The 17,827-nt window shown below is 42.8% G+C and overlaps 1 protein-coding gene across 1 annotated transcript; it reads right to left on the reverse strand.

Annotated features, from left to right (window-relative positions):
* Window positions 1–261: 261 nt before the first annotated feature.
* Window positions 262–16,068, reverse strand: LOC123346168 (L-amino-acid oxidase-like). The gene is made up of 7 exons (XM_044983417.1): window positions 16,056–16,068; window positions 10,398–10,621; window positions 8,167–8,273; window positions 5,442–5,643; window positions 2,766–2,819; window positions 1,788–1,921; window positions 262–1,075 (listed from the first exon to the last, which is right to left on the reverse strand). Exons 1-7 carry the CDS (start codon window positions 16,066–16,068, stop codon window positions 262–264), a joined length of 1,548 nt encoding a protein of 515 aa, XP_044839352.1.
* Between the last annotated feature and the right edge of the window lie 1,759 nt (window positions 16,069–17,827).

Here is a 17,827-nt window from a genome sequence, read left to right on the forward strand (position 1 = left end):
TAAGTCGATCTAAGATACTCAACTTCAGCTATGCTATTCTCACAGCTGAAGTTGCGTATCTTAGATCGATCCCCCCGCCCCCTAGTGTAGACCAGGCCTAGCAGTCTATTCCTGGTGCAGGAATCTTATGCACCCCTACTTCAGGGCTGCACATAAAGTCACAATCTAGTAATGCCTGGTGATTTGCGGTGCAATTTCTAATTCCCCAGTCAGTAGCTGATGCGTCCCAATCATCCTTATTATAATTATTATTACTATTAATTACAATTCATTTTCTTTCAGTTTCTTCTCCTGTTGCCAGGGCAATGCATTTATAGCACCATGGATGTTCCTGGCTGCTCTCACAGCAGATTTCATAGACGTTTCGATCCAGGCGTGAGGCTGGGCGGTGTGTTCTCCTGAAAAATGGACCCTCCCTTCATTCTGAAACAAAGCTTTAGAGTAGTCAACAAACTGGTAGGGGGTGAAAGAAACATATCCTCCCATTGTATATTTGTCCAGGCCCCATTTCTTGATCACGTGTTTTTTGCAGATCTTCTGGATATAATTCTTGGGCACCTGGTGGATTTCTGCCAGGTCCTCCAGCACCACATCAACACACTTTTCGTCATCGAGGGGAATGAAAAATTCAGCATCATCCACCCAGGTGTAGGAAGCCAGGATCACCGCCGCCCCACTGGAGAAATTGTGGCTGGGGTAGTAGATGACTCTAGATGGGCGATCAGTGATTGACCTCCCATTATAGATGCCATCCTTCTGCCAAAATTTTTCAGAACAGATCAAAAATATCTTAGTGGCTCTTGCGTAGTGAATGGAGCGCAGGGCATGCGTCTTCTTAGCAGAAAGAGGTGGAGAAAATTTAATGAGCCGTGTGGCTTTTGCCGTGGCTGTGACAAGGACATAGTCGGCTGTCACAGATAAGGGGAGTGAGGAGTGTGGTCTGCGGTAAAACACTTTCACTTGGTCATTGTCTTGTAGTATCTTCACTACTGGGGAGTTAAATGTAACGCTCCTGTGAATATCCTGGTAGAAAGCCTGCGGAAGCTGATCGAATCCCCCCGTGATCTCATCATAACTGAAAGAAAGGTGGGGAAAAGATGATAGTCAAACAGTTACAGCATCTGACCACAGTTATCTGAGAGAATGCCACAAGAGTAATAGGCAGAGCTTGCATAATAGGAGAGAGAATCTAGCCTCCTTTGACTGTACAACTCTAACTTGTTTTATTAGAGTGGAATGCTAGGTCTGCGGTAATTGAGCTTAAGGCCAGCTTTCAGTTTAAAGCTTGTTTCTTCTAAACCCTCTAAAATCCCCATGGTTCTCAGATTGCCTTGGAAGTAGGTGTGCCTCATGGAGGTGCTGGGTGGAATTAGTGAGCCATGATTTGGGATCATTTGACCAAAGGCTACAACACAGCTATGGTCCAATATGCCCCTAGCACATACTCACACTATTGAGTTAATTATTGAATGCCATCAGAACTCACTCGGTTAGTAGCTGTGGACACTTTCAGTAATGCCAAGCTCATTTCCTGTGAAAGTGTCCCCAGCCTTTCATGGCTATAAATCTATAGTAATGAGCACCTATGACAATTCAGACCATCAGTGCCTACTTCAGAGAAGGCAGCTAGCTGTACTGCTAAATGAGATGACAAAAGGATGAGATAGGCCGAGGTTGATAGACAGATGCATGTACTGAATAATGGATGGATACCTAGACAGGTCCTACCATAGACACATTGTGCTTCCACATACAAAGCAAGTAAATAAAGATGGTTTTCTACTCACGTCTTCTCAGAGAAGGTGGAAAAGACCATGACAGAGTAAAGAAATGACATGTGGAATAGACCATCTTCATTCATCACGTCACCAATCATGTCAATGGCTCCTCTACTTAAATTTCCTTCTTTAATCAAATACTCCTGGGTGGGGAAGAGCAGAGACGTGCATATTATATCCCCATTGAGAAATGACAGTCAAAGGGATATTTCTTTTCAAATGAACACAGGAATTATTCAACATCAGTGAGGCAAGGGAGGTGTCAAACCCATTCACTACCCTCCAGTGTGATTTGTCTTCTTCCTCATTACCAATCCCTCATCCCTTTTGAGTCACCGGGTTAAAGCCTGACCCGAGTGAAGTCAATCAGAGCTTTGCCATTGACTTCAATGGGGCCAGGATTTCACTCAAAGTGTCCCTATTGAGATATCATTGTCTTTGATTAAAGAACCATGGTCCAGCCCAAAATCTCCTGTGGGGTCAAAATAATGATGGGTAGGGCCACAGAGGAAGGTTATCTGATAGAAATAACTGTGGATGAAGATTCATAGCTGGATGTCACACAGAGAGTTGGGGTGGGAAGAAGAGATGCCAAGCTGGTTGCACAGGACTGGAATAGGGTCATGTCTTCATGACACACACACTGGGAGTATGGGAGCACTGAGACCACTCACTTTCTATGGGTTGGAGTTTTGGGTAGGGAAACAGAGATAACATGGATCCATGTCCCTGCCCTCCTCATGCCACAAATCAGACCCAGGAAGACCCAAGGGGGAAGTATGCGGTGTCCCAGGAAGACCCATGAAGTGAGCATACAAACTCTGCCCAGCCAGGATCTTTAGGAGGGTTCTGATGCATTATCTCTACCATGGACTGTGTACACCTGGCAAGATCTATCCCACAAGGAGTTCCATTGGCTAATGTGAGGAAAGATTTATAAATTGGCACCTTTAGATTTAAAGCTACTGGAATACCAACTTCAATTACCTTGGTGGAAAAGGAGTCATATTTCTCTTTCAGAGCACTGCAGTTTGTTGTCACCTGGGGAGCAAACAAGAAAACAGTCGTTTGTTTCATGCTGATGGCTTTACCTTTAAAGTTTATTATTTTCCCTGTATGTTACAATGTACTTATAGGCCATATCCTAGGGCACAGGCACAAGGGGGCAGGACATGACATGACTGCTCAGGTGAAAGAGCTGTTAACAAAATCTTTTTAATAGTGCTCTTGTTTTCCGCTCCTACAATTCTCTAGTTGACTGAACTGCTTTTGCTGAGACAGTCCAAACAACAAAAATAAATAGACTAAATGTAAAATTTTCAAAAGTGAATATAGGCCCTAACTCCCATTTCTAGAAGTGACTTAGGTACTTAAGGGCCAGATTTTCAAAGGTATTTAGACATCTAAAGATGCAGATAGGCAGCTACATGGATTTCCAAAGAACCTAAGTGCCTAAATCTCATGGAATATTATGGGCTAGATTCACAATGGGACTTAGGAGTTGCAACACTAAGCATCACAATGTCTAACTTTCTTTGCCTGGAAAACTGCTGGGATTCACAAAGCCTGAGTCATGTGCTCAGGCTCTCTACAATCAATAGCGTGCTCTAAGCACTGAAGAACAGAATCCACAAAAGCCAGCACACGGAACCACCTAAGCCAGACAATGGGAGACACCAAGGAAAGTGATGTGTCTTAAGCCGCACCCCCTCCATTTTAGGGAGTTCAGCACCTATCTCCGCTTTGGATTCTAAGCTGTAAACTCATAGCTTTTACCCCAGTGGTTAGGGGATTTCCACAATGTGGGAGACCACCAGTTCATGTTCCCCATCTAGCTGATAAGGAGGAGTCTCCCACCTCACAGGTGAGTGTCTCATGGGGGCCTCCCTTAGTCTCTCCTGTTAAAGCTGTTCCAGTTTGGATAAATAATCAATGGAGCAGGGGGACTGGATTTGGGGTCTCCCACATGAATGTCCTACCCACTAGACCAGTGGCTCTTAACTTTTCCAGACTACCCTAGGTGCTGTGGGTGCTGCTGCACTCCCTGGCTTGAAATGTTTTCCATTATATAGAGGGTTTACAGTTTGGTTCAATGGCTCTCAGCACCCCCACTATACAAATTGTCCCAGCAACCTTGACTGTACTCCTTGCAGGAGGCTGATTTGTCTTGCATACCCCCAAGTTTCACCTCACCTGAAAACAACTTGCTTACAAAATCAGACCTAAAAATACAAACGTGTCACAGCCACTATTACTGAACAAATGCTGACTTTCTCATTTTACTCTATAATTATAAAATAAATCAATTGAAATACAAATATTGCACTTACATTTCAGTGTGTACATAGAGCAATATAAACAAGTCATTGTCTGTATGAAATTTTAGTTTGTTCTGACTTTGCTAGTGCTTTTTATGTAGCCTGTTGTAAAACTAGGCAAATATTTAGATGAGTTGATGTACCCTCTGGAAGACCTCTGCTTTCCCCCAGGGGTACATGTACCTAGGGTGACCAGATAGCAAGTGTGAAAAATTGAGACAGGGGGTGGGGGCTAATAGGCACCTGTATAAGACAAAGCCCCAAATATCAGGACTGTCCCTATAAAATTGGGACATCTGGTCACCCTAGTGCCCCTGGTTGAGAACCACTGCACTAGACTACAGAGTCATTCTCACTCTATCACTCTGGTGTAGGCTGACCAGATAGCATCTATGTCCCTTTGTGAATCTAGCCCCAGGTGCCTCTCTGCATTCTTTAGACGGTAAATACCTTTGAAAATCTGTCCTTTAAGAGTATGTCTACACTGCATTAAAACACCGGCAACTGGCCCGTGTCAGTTGACTTGGGCTTACGGAGTTCAGGCTGCTGGGCTATAAAATTGCAGTGTAGATTTTTGGGCTTGGGTTAGAGCCTGAGCTCTGGGAACACATAATGCGGGAGGGTTCCCAGAGCCCAGGCTCCAGCCCAAGCCCAAAAATCTACACTGCAATTTTATATCTCAAGCCCAAGTCAGCAGACACTGGTGTTTTATTGCAGTGTAGACACACCCTGAGAGCCCAAGTCTCATGTGTGCAACTATAATTTAGCAATATTGTGTGTGTGTGTGTAAATCGACAAAGAAAACTAGCGAAACTCCCAGAAGCGGGAAGCCACCATCTATTCAAATTAACAGTTCTCTAACAGTGGTTAACTTCAAATTTTCAACAACCAAAAAAATCGGCATCTGGTTAGCCTACCATGGACATGAGCTGCCACACTCCAAAGACAAGGGACTGTCCCCTCAATGGTGCTACGTTCACCCATGTGTGTTGCTAGGACTTCCAGAGGCTCATTCCATGGTTTTCTATGGTGCAGTAGGCAAAGCCACTTTATATTTCATCCCTGGAACTTGTTTGTCCTCCTGAGCACCAACACTCTGGGGGAATTGTGGGAAGGCACTGGAGGCCTATCAGCACTCAAGGGTTTTATTCTCCATCTTCACTGCACAGTAGGTGGGTTACTAGTGCAAGTGAAAGCAAAGTCCAGACTCTAATGTGCCAGTGAGCCTGGGCTGAAAAGACCACTAAGTTTGAGGGGTTTAGGACCAACACCCAAGAGACAATCCAAGTTAACACTTTAATGAGAACATACCCACATTCACGAATCCTTTCCACAACGCACATACCTTAACCAGTGTCTGATTATAAAGCTGACTGGCAGATTTTCCTCTTTCTGTGGGAAGCACAGGGTATTGCAAGATATCAGGGTTTCGTTCTACCTCTCCAGCTCTTGCCTTGACATTGTTAACAAAATACCAGCCCTTGTCATTACTATTATAGAATGGGTTCAGTTTCAGTTTCAGTTTTTTAATAAATTCACGCACAACCCTAAAGAAAAAGGAAAGGGGGGAAAAGAGAAAATTTAAAAAATGTGAAAGAAAGTTATATGCTTGCATATGATCCTCTAACACAAATCCCACAACCCTACCTATGTAACTGAAATAATTTGTGTGTAGTGACTCCAGATCCACACTTTACCAAAAGTCAATCATGCAACTAGTGCTGGTCACTTTTTTTAATTGTGAAATCCTTTTGAAATACGGAAGTTATTTCAGTTTGGCATCATTTGCATCAGACCCATTTTCACAAGCTTTTTAATACAAAATATCAAGAAGTTTATTTACTGCAAACCATGTTTTGCAGAAAATGAACCATGTTGGTAACCATTTCAGTAATGACTGTAAGTATGTTTACAATTTTAGTGAATACAAATTTTAGTGAAATGAAAAATTTTGCTCAAAACTGAAAAAAAGTTGAAAATTCGCAAAATTGTTTACATTTTGGAAAAATGTCATTTTTTTCAATGAAAACTACTTTTTGCTTGAGAAATTTAGACCATCTCTCCCAACATTGTCTGCTCCCTGAACAGTCCCATCAACTTCCAGGATAATCCATGATCAAGTATTACTTCTATGAATTGTAAAATCAGACTTTTCCTTGATTATTACAAGAGACATGATAGCAAAAGCTGCCCATTCCTAAAATTCTTAACAGGAAACAAACAAACAGGCTGGTGATACAGATGCATCTTTAACAATCTCCTAGTTAGTATAAATGCACAGACTGAATTTAGGGACCTGTGGATTTAAAACAAACCCCACTAGAACCAGATGGAACTGTCTGAAGGTAGCAGTAGACTCATACAGGGGGAAGGGATAGCTCAGTGGTTTGAGCATTGGCCTGATAAACCCACAGTTGTGAGTTCAATCCTTGAGGGGGCCGTTTGGGGGTTGGTCCTGCTTTGAGCAGGGGGTTGGACTAGATGCTCTTCTGCGGTCCCTTCCAACCCTGATGATTCATATATAGAGCTGATTGGACAAATGGACATTTTGGGAAATGTCAAAATAACAGATTTTGACATTATTTCCACCCCAAAGTGGAATGAAAAATGCCAAACAATATCTATTCGGAAATGTCAAAACATATTTGTCTGAGTGAAGTTGTGACCTGGCTCATAGGGTTGCAGGGCCACTCACTCTGATTTGGCCTAACTGGACTCCCATCATCATGATAGCTGGACCAACCTGAGTGGCACTGGGACCCCAGAGGTTGCAGTGTCTGGAGCAGGGAGGTGAGCCCAACCGGCCCCATGGGACAGGAGCTGCTACTTGACTTTTTGAAACATTCAAAAGTGGTCTGGAACTTCAAGGTACATATACACCTCTTTCCTTTGATAATACACATGGGTGAATTCAGAACCAGATCTCCTCATATCACAACCACAGCTCTATGATGCTCATGAAACAAATCCCTCGGCCTTCTCAGGTCGCAATCAGTACTTTTCCAACCTGCTCCAACATATTCCTCCACCATTGCGATACAGCTACACTTAACACAGTGAATGCAGCTGGCGTGCATGCAGGTACTGCCCAGTAAGTATTGCCAGTTCTAGAGTGGCCAAGTTAAGTTTCTATGGGCATTTACTCTGACTCTGTATTTTCTGATTTCTAGATGGTTTGAGTTTTGCGGAACTCAATGTTTTGGGAGGGCATGAGCAATCACAGGGCAATGTCAATTCTGTGTTAACAAAACTTTTTGCTGTTTAATTATAAAACTTATCCTGAGTCCCATTTTTTTTCAATAAGCAACATGGGCCCAGAAAATTGGAGGACCTATGTGGTTACCATCTGGTCAGTCTGAAACCCTGACTAGCTCCAACTAATAAATATTCAGAAAGCCCTTTGAAAAAATCCGTAGTACAAAACCAGCACATTTTACAAAGAAGGTATGAAAGAAATTGTGGCTGGAAGGTGGCAGGCTGGGGTCTCCATGGGGCCAGAGCATTGGTAGCTTGGTATTTTATATGATAAGGTCCAAACCTTCCAATATGTGGGGGTGGGGTTGTAAGCTCAACCTTAATTGTTGATTTCCTGGGTTATAAACAGTTGTTGTTTTGCTGACTGAAGTGTTCTAGGTGGAGCTTTCCCCTTCATTTACTGATACGTGCTCCCAGTCGTAACTTCACTTTAACACTCCATTGTGGTGTAGTTGCATCGTCCAAGAACATACCTGAGACCTAATTATGAATCTAATATCCAGTTCCCCATTTGCTGTGGGGGTGGGGTGGGGAATTAATCTGATCCAGACCTAAACCCTGTGTCTTCTAGGCTGATTTAGCTACTTCTGCCCACCTACTCTTAGCCCACTTATGCAGGAAAAGTGACAACTCCATGGATATTTCTTTCCCCTCTGCACACAGACTGACAACTTGATGTCATGGAGTAAAGAGGCATTTTAGCCTATTCAAATTTGAGCTTTTAATGCGTTCCCCCCTCCAGGAATTATCATAAAAGTTTTCAAAATAGGGCTTCCCCTATTCTGAACAAGATTAGTGGCTGAGGGGGGTATTACCTATGATGTCCTGGCAAACGCATGGCTCCCAACTCCACATACCAATCTTGTTCTCTGTGGGTCAAGATGCGTCCTCCCAAGCGGTTACTGGCTTCCAGTATGAGAACCTGGGAACGAAATACATATTATGGTTTTCAATCCCTTGCTGGTATCTGGTGACTGTATCAGAGGTTCTCAAACTGGGGGTCATGCACGGGCAGCGGGTATCATAGGCTGGGGGAGGCTGTGCCTCCCCAAACAGCTTGGTGTGGCCCCGTCCACCTTCCACCTCCAGTCCCCCTTCTGCAGTTCCCAGTGCTCTGCCCCAGCCCACACTGGCTGGGACTGGGGCTTGCTGGCCTGCCATGGGGACTCGGAGTGGCTGGTGTTGGGGCCGAGCTGGCTGCCTGGTGCTTGGACTGCGCTGTCCAGTGCTTCAGGGCTGGGGGTGCTGCTACCACATCACCTGGCCGCCCCAGGACTGTGGTGGGGGTGCTCTGGGCTCCTGCTGGGGAGGTGGGCAAAAAAAGGAGGGGCAGGGCCTTGGACAGAAGGGGAGGAGCCGGGGCTAGCCTCCCCCAATGGCCAGGTCACCAGCTGCCCATGGGGTCATGACCCTTCAGCGGGTCGCAAGGTGGTTACATGGAGGTTGCAAGCTGTCAGCTCTGTGGGGCTAACAGCCCCGAGCCCCATTAAATTAAATTAACCCCCTGTTTTTAAATTATAAGGGGAGGTCACACTCAGAGTCTTGATGTGCGAAAGGAGTCACAAATACAAAAAGTTTGAAAACCTCTACTGTATATTGCTCTCTTGAACAATGACGATTGATTTATCCCCTGTCATTTCTATTGCAAACAGTCACCACACAAAGAAAATCTTTATTTTATAAAAGTAATTTTGGACAATTTATGGACATACTCTATCCTTGATTTGGAAACCCGCATAAGCATGTGCTTAAGATGAATCTGAACTCCATGGGACTGAAGGATGTGCTTAAAGTTAAGAATGTACTCAAGCATTCTTCCTGAATAGAGATATATTCCAGAACTGGGATCTCAAGAAGCAGATTCTAATATGGAAGATATTATCCTTTCCTGTGTATTACAGAAAACAGGTTTTCAATGAGCGAGTCTTTAATGCAACAACTAAGCCCTTCTCATATAAGTGCCCAAGCGATCTCTGTTGACTTTTGCAGCTCTGGGGGTTGTATTTCTTAGGTGATACTGAGAGGGGAAGTAGCAGATATATGGGGTATGGGTAGGGATAACGGGTTCCAGACTTTCTCAAGGCCCACAGGCAAACCAAGAGAGTAGCACCTTTGATGGAAAAACAAAATAAAGAAAAAGCAAAGGGCAAAGTTAAGGTTGTTGTGAGATCGTGAATATGAATTTTCATGCATATAGAATTTTGTCAGAAATACATGAACCTTTGAGAATATTCCCTTAACTAATCACCATTTCCATTAAATGTAGGGATTGGGATTTTTTTTACCTGCAACATTTTTGGTATTTAAGTTTTCTTATGGTAATGTTATTAATATTCTGACAACCTTAACTTTAAGTTAATTAATTTTTTTCCCGTGGAAATGGCAATAATATACTGCACTATGCTTTCATGATTCCTTCCTTTCACAGTTAACTTACTTAAGTTCACCTTGTTTTATTCTTCAGCATTGTCTACTCTATGAAAAAGAAGTAATAAGACCATTTCAAGGGAGCACTTACTCCCTGGCCTGTCTCTGGTTCCTCTCAGTTAATAGAATTACCTGTGAGCAGTGGGTGAACTTCCTTTTGGGGAGGCTAGCCCCTGCCCCACCTTTTCTGGTTGAGGCCACAACCCCAGTCACTGCCTTTAACCCCCCCCCCCGGCAGGGGTGGGGAGCAGCTCAGAGCTCAGCCCCAGCCAGGGTCAAGCTCTCAGCCCCAGCCAGGACTTCCTCTTCCCCCACAGCTCTGCCCCCACTCTGCGTCTTCCCCCGAGGGCCTGCACCCACTTGCTCCTTTCCGCATCCCCCAACCCCCATGACCCTGAGACCAAAAAAGCTCTGTGCTGCAGCGGGGAGCAAGAGCTTCTCCAGCCCTGGGGTTGTGGTGGGGGAAATTTTTCCAGTGGCTCTAAATTGGTTGGAGCCCCCTGGGCATGGGCCCTGTGGACCCATGTGGCAATCCACCGCTGCCCTCCCCCCCAATGATGCGAGGTTTGGGGAGTTTTAGCCTTTCCCAGCCTCCATTACATGCCGCCCATGGAATTACCTTACAACCAGCATCTTTCAACAGTTTGGCAGCTGTGAGTCCACTTATTCCTGCCCCAACGATCACCACCTTCTTTGAACGACACCCAGTTTCCAGTCCATTTTTGGCAATAGCCACCAGTTCTTCATAGTCAGGGTCAATGAAGCATTCTTCCCAACTCGTCTCTCTGCCAGGGAGAATCTGTAAACTTGGGACTACCACCAGGAGGAAGATCTGGAGGAGGACTAGAGAGAAAGAGATGGAAGGAAAACAGATGGCACAAATGGTGAAGCAAACTCATTCTCTGAGACCACAGAGCTCAGTAATGTCATTGATATGATCCATCTGAGCTATAGAGAGAGGCTAAGAGTCTCAGCTGTGGAGCTCAGGTATATTAACAAGGAGTTTTATTATGATCAAATGCAGTGAGCATATAAATTGAAAGCAGCGAAGTGAATACTCAGATCCTCACAGTTGTCTTATAAACTGTAAAATATCATATGGACTGTTCAAACCACAATCTACCATTAAGGGTCCTGGCCCCACCCTCTCAGATACACTTAGATCTGTGTGTACCACAGGGATCTAACAGTCTGGGAGCTGGCCATTCTCAGAGGGAATGGTGCAGGAGAAAATCATGTATAGTGGACAATGTGACTCTGAATGAGGTCTTCAAGATTTGGCCTCATGAGCTGAATTGAGGGACCTAACCAGAGTTTGCTTTATGTCATTCAAAAACTCAGGTATGTTGCTCCTTTCCATTAGTCAAGAAAACTTTTTGTTTTTTCCATGATTCTCCCCTCATTGAGTGTGAAGGTGCTGTCTCTTCTGTTGAGCACAACTATGGAAGTGTCACATGAAGAACCATGTTGGTTCATCACATACTCAATTCCCACTCCACATAGAGCTTTAAATGATCAATTTAACCATCTAAATTCTATTGTATGGTTCAGAGCAACCTTAGCAGCACCCACATCACCCTTCCTTCCCATGCTGACATGTAGCATTGCCTGGCAAAAAGGGGGTTAACTTTATATCCCGGAGATCTCTGACTTCCTCTGTGGGCCACTGGCTGCTGAAATAAATATATCTTGCAAGACATGGCATAAAATAGCTTGATTTTTGTAAGGCTTTTCACACAGTCCTACGTGACATTCTCATAAGAAAACTAGGGAAATGTGGTTTAGGAGAAATGAATATAAGGTGGGTGCACAACTGGTTAAAAAACCCTATTCAAAGATCAGAGGGATAGCTGTGTTAGTCTGGATCTGTAAAAGCAACAAAGAGTCCTGTGGCACCTTATAGACTAACAGACGTAGTGGAGCATGAGCTTTCGTGGGTGAATACCCACTTCGTCGGATGCCGCATCCAATGAAGTGGGTATTCACTCACAAAAGCTCATGCTCCAATACGTCTGTTAGTCTATAAGGTGCCACAGGACTCTTTGCTGCTTTTACCTATTCAAAGAGTAGTTTATCAATGGTTTGATGTCAGTCTGAGAGGATGTATCTAGTGGTATCCGACAGAGGTCTATCCTGGGTCTAGTACTATGTAGTATTTTCATCAAAGGTTTGTATGATGGAGTAGAGCATGTGGTTATGAAATTTGCAGGTGTCACTAAGCTGGGAGGGGTTGCAAGCACTTTGAGGACAGGATTGGAAACTGAAAATGATTTTGATAAATTGGAGAACTGGTCCAACATGAATAACAAGAATTCAACAAAGACAAATGCAAAGGAAACTTAGGAAGGAAAAATCAAATGCACAAACACAAAATGACTGACTAGGAAGTAGTCTTTCTTAAAAGGATCTGGGGGCTAATAGTGGATCATAAATTGTATGAGTCAACCATACCTGGTCCCAAGCCTGGCTGAAAAAGGAGGACAGTTAGTGTCATGCTGGCAGCTGGCATTAAAAACATGGCATAAACTGACAAGAAGGATAGGACTCGGAGAGCTGACCCTATTTGAAGGGACTGTTGCAAGGAAAAAGAAGAATGTGATGCTGATGTGAAAAGGCAAATGCCATTAACTGGAGTGTTGCATGTGTGACACGGGAGGCAAGTCCTCTGCTCTACTTGGCTCTGTGTCCTCAGCTGGAGAATGGTGTCCAGTCTGAGGTATTACAGTCCATAGGAGAGCAATAACAATGATAAGAGGTTTAGGAAACATGAGCAAAGAACATAAAAATGGCCAGACTGGGTCATACCAAAGTTCCATCTAGCCCCATAGCCTGTTTTCTGACAGTGGCCAATGCCAGGTGGCCCGGAGGGAATGAACAGAGCAGGTGATCATCAAGTGATCCATCCCCTGTCACCCATTCCCAGCTCCTGGCAAATAGAGGCTAGGGACACCATCCCAGCCCATCCTGGCTAAGAGCCATTGATGGAACCTATCCTCCATGAACTTATCTAGTTCTTTTTTGAACCCTGTTATAGTCTTGGCCTTCACAACATCCTCTGGCAAGGAGTTCCACTGGTTGACTAGCTAAGAGGAAAGGTTGAAGGAATTGGGCAGCTTTAGTCTAGAGACCAGAAGGCTGAAGGGGGACATGATAACCATCTTCAAATATGTAAAAGATTGTTATGAAGGGGATGATGAGCCATTGTTCTCCATGTCCACCAAGGGAAGAACAAGAAGTAATTAGCTTAATTTGTAGCAACTGAGATTTAGCTTAGATATTTGGGAAAATGTAACTGTAAGGATAGTTAAGAACTGGAACAGGTTAACTATGTGGAATCTCTGTCACTGGAGGTTTTTAAGAGCAAGTTAGACAAACACCTGTCAGGGATGGTCTAGGTTTATTTGTTCCTGCCTCAGCACAGGAGGATGGACTAGATGACCTCTTGAGATCCCTTTCAGCCCTACTGTTCTATGATTTCTATGATAAAGTAGAGCATCTCTGAGCCTCCTTTAATTTGCACCAGTGACTGGTCTGGCAGACAGAGAGCCCCCAGATCAGGGAGGCAAAATCTCCTTTTTCTCACACCCCTGTCCAAGCTACACTCAATCCAAGCTTTGACTCAGTCCAAAAACTGAGCGCTAATGATATGGAGGCCTATGTTCCAAGTTAGGGGATATATTTCAGGTCCCATTTCCAGTACAAACAGATCTGGGAACAGATGTATTCTAACTTTGTTCCCAACATGGGAGTAACTGTAGTGTAGACACAGCCTTGTAGGTTGAGGGGAGAAATCCAAATTCCAAGAACCTTTCTGGAGAAATGAAATAATTTAAAAAGTACAAATTGTAATTTTTCCTGCTGTTGGAAGAATAAGACATTATTTTTTCCCTAAAATCCAGTACTGTCTGCCCTTTAAATTCCCAACTCTATCTGAGTCCAAAGCCATATATTTCAGAATCACTGAAAGTAACCTGAGTGCAATACTCATCCCATCTTTTGAAATCAGAAATTGTTTATGATCACCGCAACCAGAAATATGTTTATGTAATGCATTTTCATAGGTGAAACCAGGAAGGTGTAAATTGAAGGCATTGATGTTCTCAATAATTACTATGTTCTTCCTCTGTAATTAGCTACATCTTTAGCATGTTTTGTACGTGATATGCTAAGATTTCCAAAGAGATGCGTGGGCTGGAGATAGGAGTTGCCACACTTGCTGTTTTTGCAATTAAACTACAGAACAGGAAATACCGTCTATAGGTTAATTTCCATGGAGCTACATGCCAAATAGAGATTAATTTGCAGACGGTAGATCTAGCAACAGGTTAGCAAGGGTAATTACTTCCAAAGCTCATCTGGGGGCATGAAAACAATTAAGGGTGGAATTCGTCCTGGTCAGAAAAGGTCCTACACACCACATGAGTTCCGTGCTCCTGGTTCAGTTCCTGAAAACTACAGCTGTGTTGCGAAGGGTGTGGAACTCTCTGTACTGCATGGAACTTCTGCAGGAATCATAGACATGTAGGACTGGAAAGTGTCTTCAAGAGGTCTTTTAGTCCAGTCCCCTGCACTCAAGGCAGGACTAAGTATTATCTAGACCATCCCTGAGAGGTGTTTGTCTAACCTGCTCTTAAAAATCTCCAATGATGGAGATTCTGCAACCTCCCTAGGCAATTTATTCCAGTGCTTAACCACCCTGACAGATAGGAAGTTTTTCCTAATATCCCACCTAAACAGCCCTTGCTGCAATTTAAGACCATTGCTTCTTGTCCTATCCTCAGCAGTTAAAGAGAACATTTTTTCTCCCTCTCCCTTACAACAACTTTTGATGTACTTGGGATGTATGTTATACATTCATTTGGGATTTACTGATGGATTTGAAATTAATTTGCAGGCAAGTGGGAATGCTCACCCAAAGATGGAAAGAAATTTGTATCATGGTGATGGCTTCCTCCTGAGCACCCAGCAGTAATCTTTGATCAAACCAAACCCCCTAAAATTTATTTCAAATCATGCTCAGCCCCACACAATTGTGGTGGCTGATGTATGGCTCAGAAATTCTTCAAATTGCTTTCTCCAATCTACCAACATTATTTTGCTCATCTGAAGTGAATCTCAAGCAGCTAATCCTCATAAATGCCCTGCTCTCCAGCAAGCATCGGATGTTCAGTTCTACTACATTGCGAGGGACAAATCAGAATTTTGACAAAGAACAAGATACCAGCACACTAAATACATTGCAGCTCTTGCAGTCTTCCCATGTTCTTCCTCTCTAGTCTCCTTCATAACCATACATTGTGAGTCTCTCATTAACCAGCCCCACCAGCTAAATCCATGCAGTGTGGGTTTGGCATCAGTCCCATCCAAATTCCATGCCATGAAGTCATGTATTTTGGACTATGGAAGAGTAACAGAAAAAGTCATTTGACTGCTAGAATCTTCCATCTAACATACGTGAAGGCTTTGCAAGATAAAAATTCCCCAGTGAAGAAATAAAATGAACTAATACTGGACACAAAATGGTATTTGCCTTTGATTTTTTTTAAATGCACAGATTTCATTTTTTCCAAAAATTCTCATTCAAATTTTCTGTTTTATTGACTAAAAAGCAAGCAAAAAGTAACAAAAACAAAAAGACCCACAAATAATCATTTTTCTGCTGTTTACAAAATATTTCAGTTTTTGAAAAAAAAATCAGTACTCGTTTTTTTCATTAAAAATGATTTTTATAGAAATAAAAATTTTTCCATTAAAATCAATTTTCCCATGAATCATTTTTCATATGATACATTTACAGCACTGTAAAATTAACTTAGATTTCCACCTTCAGATTCTCAACCAGTTCCTCTCTATTAGTCTGAAGCAAATCTAAAACAGCTGCCCCACAAGTAACTTCCTCCATCTCCTGAAATCCTAATTTGTCCCCAACACGTTCTCTGTACTGGAGCATTGGACAATAAAATTGATCTTAATGTGTAGCTGAAGCCAAGTACAAACAAAAATACACCATTGGTGTTGTGTTTGCCAAATTACACACTTAAAAAGGAGTGAAGGATTCTGGGAGAAAATCAACTGTAAAAGAGGGAGACAAAGAAAAAGACAACGATGGTAATGAGAGGGAGAGAAAGATGTGAAATAATAAAGCTAATTGGATATCATTAGCTAACTGATAAAGTAAGATGGGCCCAAAAGGGCAAACTGTCCCATCCTTCTGTGTCCAGAATTGCAACCCATCCCATCCCACTGCAAAAGTTCTAAGACAAGAAGTTTCACTCACAGAACCTGTCCATGTTTCAGCTGGCAGCTCAAGTCATCAGTGAGCCCTGTCACTTTATACACTCCGCTAGTTCCTGGTAGGAACTGTTGGCTTTGAGCCTAATGACACTGAGATAGCTGTCATATGCACTCATAGGGCCGCTTCTTATGAGTTGCTCAGCACAGCTTGTGGGTTACTCTGGATTGAATCAGGACATTGGCCTCAGGAAAAAAAGATATGTTGGTATTGGGAGGCTCTGCCTCTGCAATCTTTTGCTACTGCACTCTGAATCTGATAGCTTCCCCCACATTGGAGGAACTGGAATTACTGGTGCAGGAGATCTGAGTTGATATTACAGGGATCATAGGAACATAGTGTAATAGCACTCAGGACTGGAATACAATATGAAAGTAAAATAAATTATATTGTAAAAATAAGAATGGATTAAAGAAATGCTGTATGCATTTAAGCAGAAATAAATGTGGAAATACAGGTGTCAGGAAAAGAAACATTAAGACAAACAATGAATCCACATGGTGAAACATTAGTTGGAGATTGGTAAAAGTTAGCAAGGAAATTAACTATGTATGTCTAGCCTCCGGTGAACTTGTCAGTTCTGCTCCCTTTGCTATCTTGTCAAGTTTGCTCCCTTTTTAACTGTATAAATTGAGGTAGTGTGGCTATTGCATGGTGCTCACATTATCTGGGTGTTATTAGCAGAGTGCTGTGCTAATAAAACAGAGTGGTCTGACAAACTGTGAGTCCTGAGTCTAACTTTGACAACAGGCATTGAAGGGTGTGTGCTGTTTAGGAGAAATAGCAATAAAGGCAAAGTTGGTGGGATGACATTGTACATCCATGAAATGGTAAACTGTAAAGAAAAACAAAATGATAGTGTGGACAAAACAGAAACTGTTTGGATCAAAACCTTTTTCTTGAAGGATTGTAAAAGAGGTTCTGTTGGGATAGCATTATGAGTTGGCTATAGAAGCCCGACTTGAAGTTGGTCCAATAAAGGATATTACCTTGCCCACCTTAAATCTCTTAGAACTCATGGGTCAGATTCCAATATGAATAGTGATCTCTTTAATATAATTAGAACAATAAATACTTTTTGGAATTGTGTCATAATGGGAAACTTTAACTTCCTAGATATAGATTGGAAAATACATCCAACTAATAATGGTAAGGCTCAATTATTCCTGAATGTGACAGAGGACAGCTCTCTTCATCAAATTATCACTGAACCAACAAGACATGATGCAATTTTAGACTTCATTTTGGTGAGTAGTGAGTACATCACAGAAGAGCTGCCCTTTGGCAATAACCTTGGATAAAGTACTCACAGGTTGATTCAGTTTAAATTAAATGGAAGGATAATCAAAGCCAGGTCATCAACTATGGTTTTTTATTTGGAAAGGGCAGATTTCGGGAAATTGAAGGTATTAGTCAAGAAAGCCAGCTGGCCTGAAGAGCTCAAGGACTTAACTGTGGAGAAGGCTTGGAATTTCTTTAAATTAGCTATTGTGCATCCCAGAAAGGGTGAAAAAACTTATAGGGAAAGGCCCAAGACCCATACGGATGAATAATCATCTCAAAAAAGTATCAGAGGGGTAGCCGTGTTAGTCTGGATCTGTAAAAGCAGCAAAGAGTCTTGTGGTACCTTATAGACTAACAGACGTATTGGAGCATGAGCTTTCATGGGTCAATACCCACTTCGTCGGATGCATATTGTAGTAAGAGGAGGCCCTGGGATATAAACCTTGGTATCAAGGCCCGGTATGAGGCCTAAG

This window comes from Mauremys mutica, chromosome 12 (genome assembly GCF_020497125.1).
Source record: "Mauremys mutica isolate MM-2020 ecotype Southern chromosome 12, ASM2049712v1, whole genome shotgun sequence".
Lineage (NCBI taxonomy): Eukaryota > Metazoa > Chordata > Testudines > Geoemydidae > Mauremys > Mauremys mutica.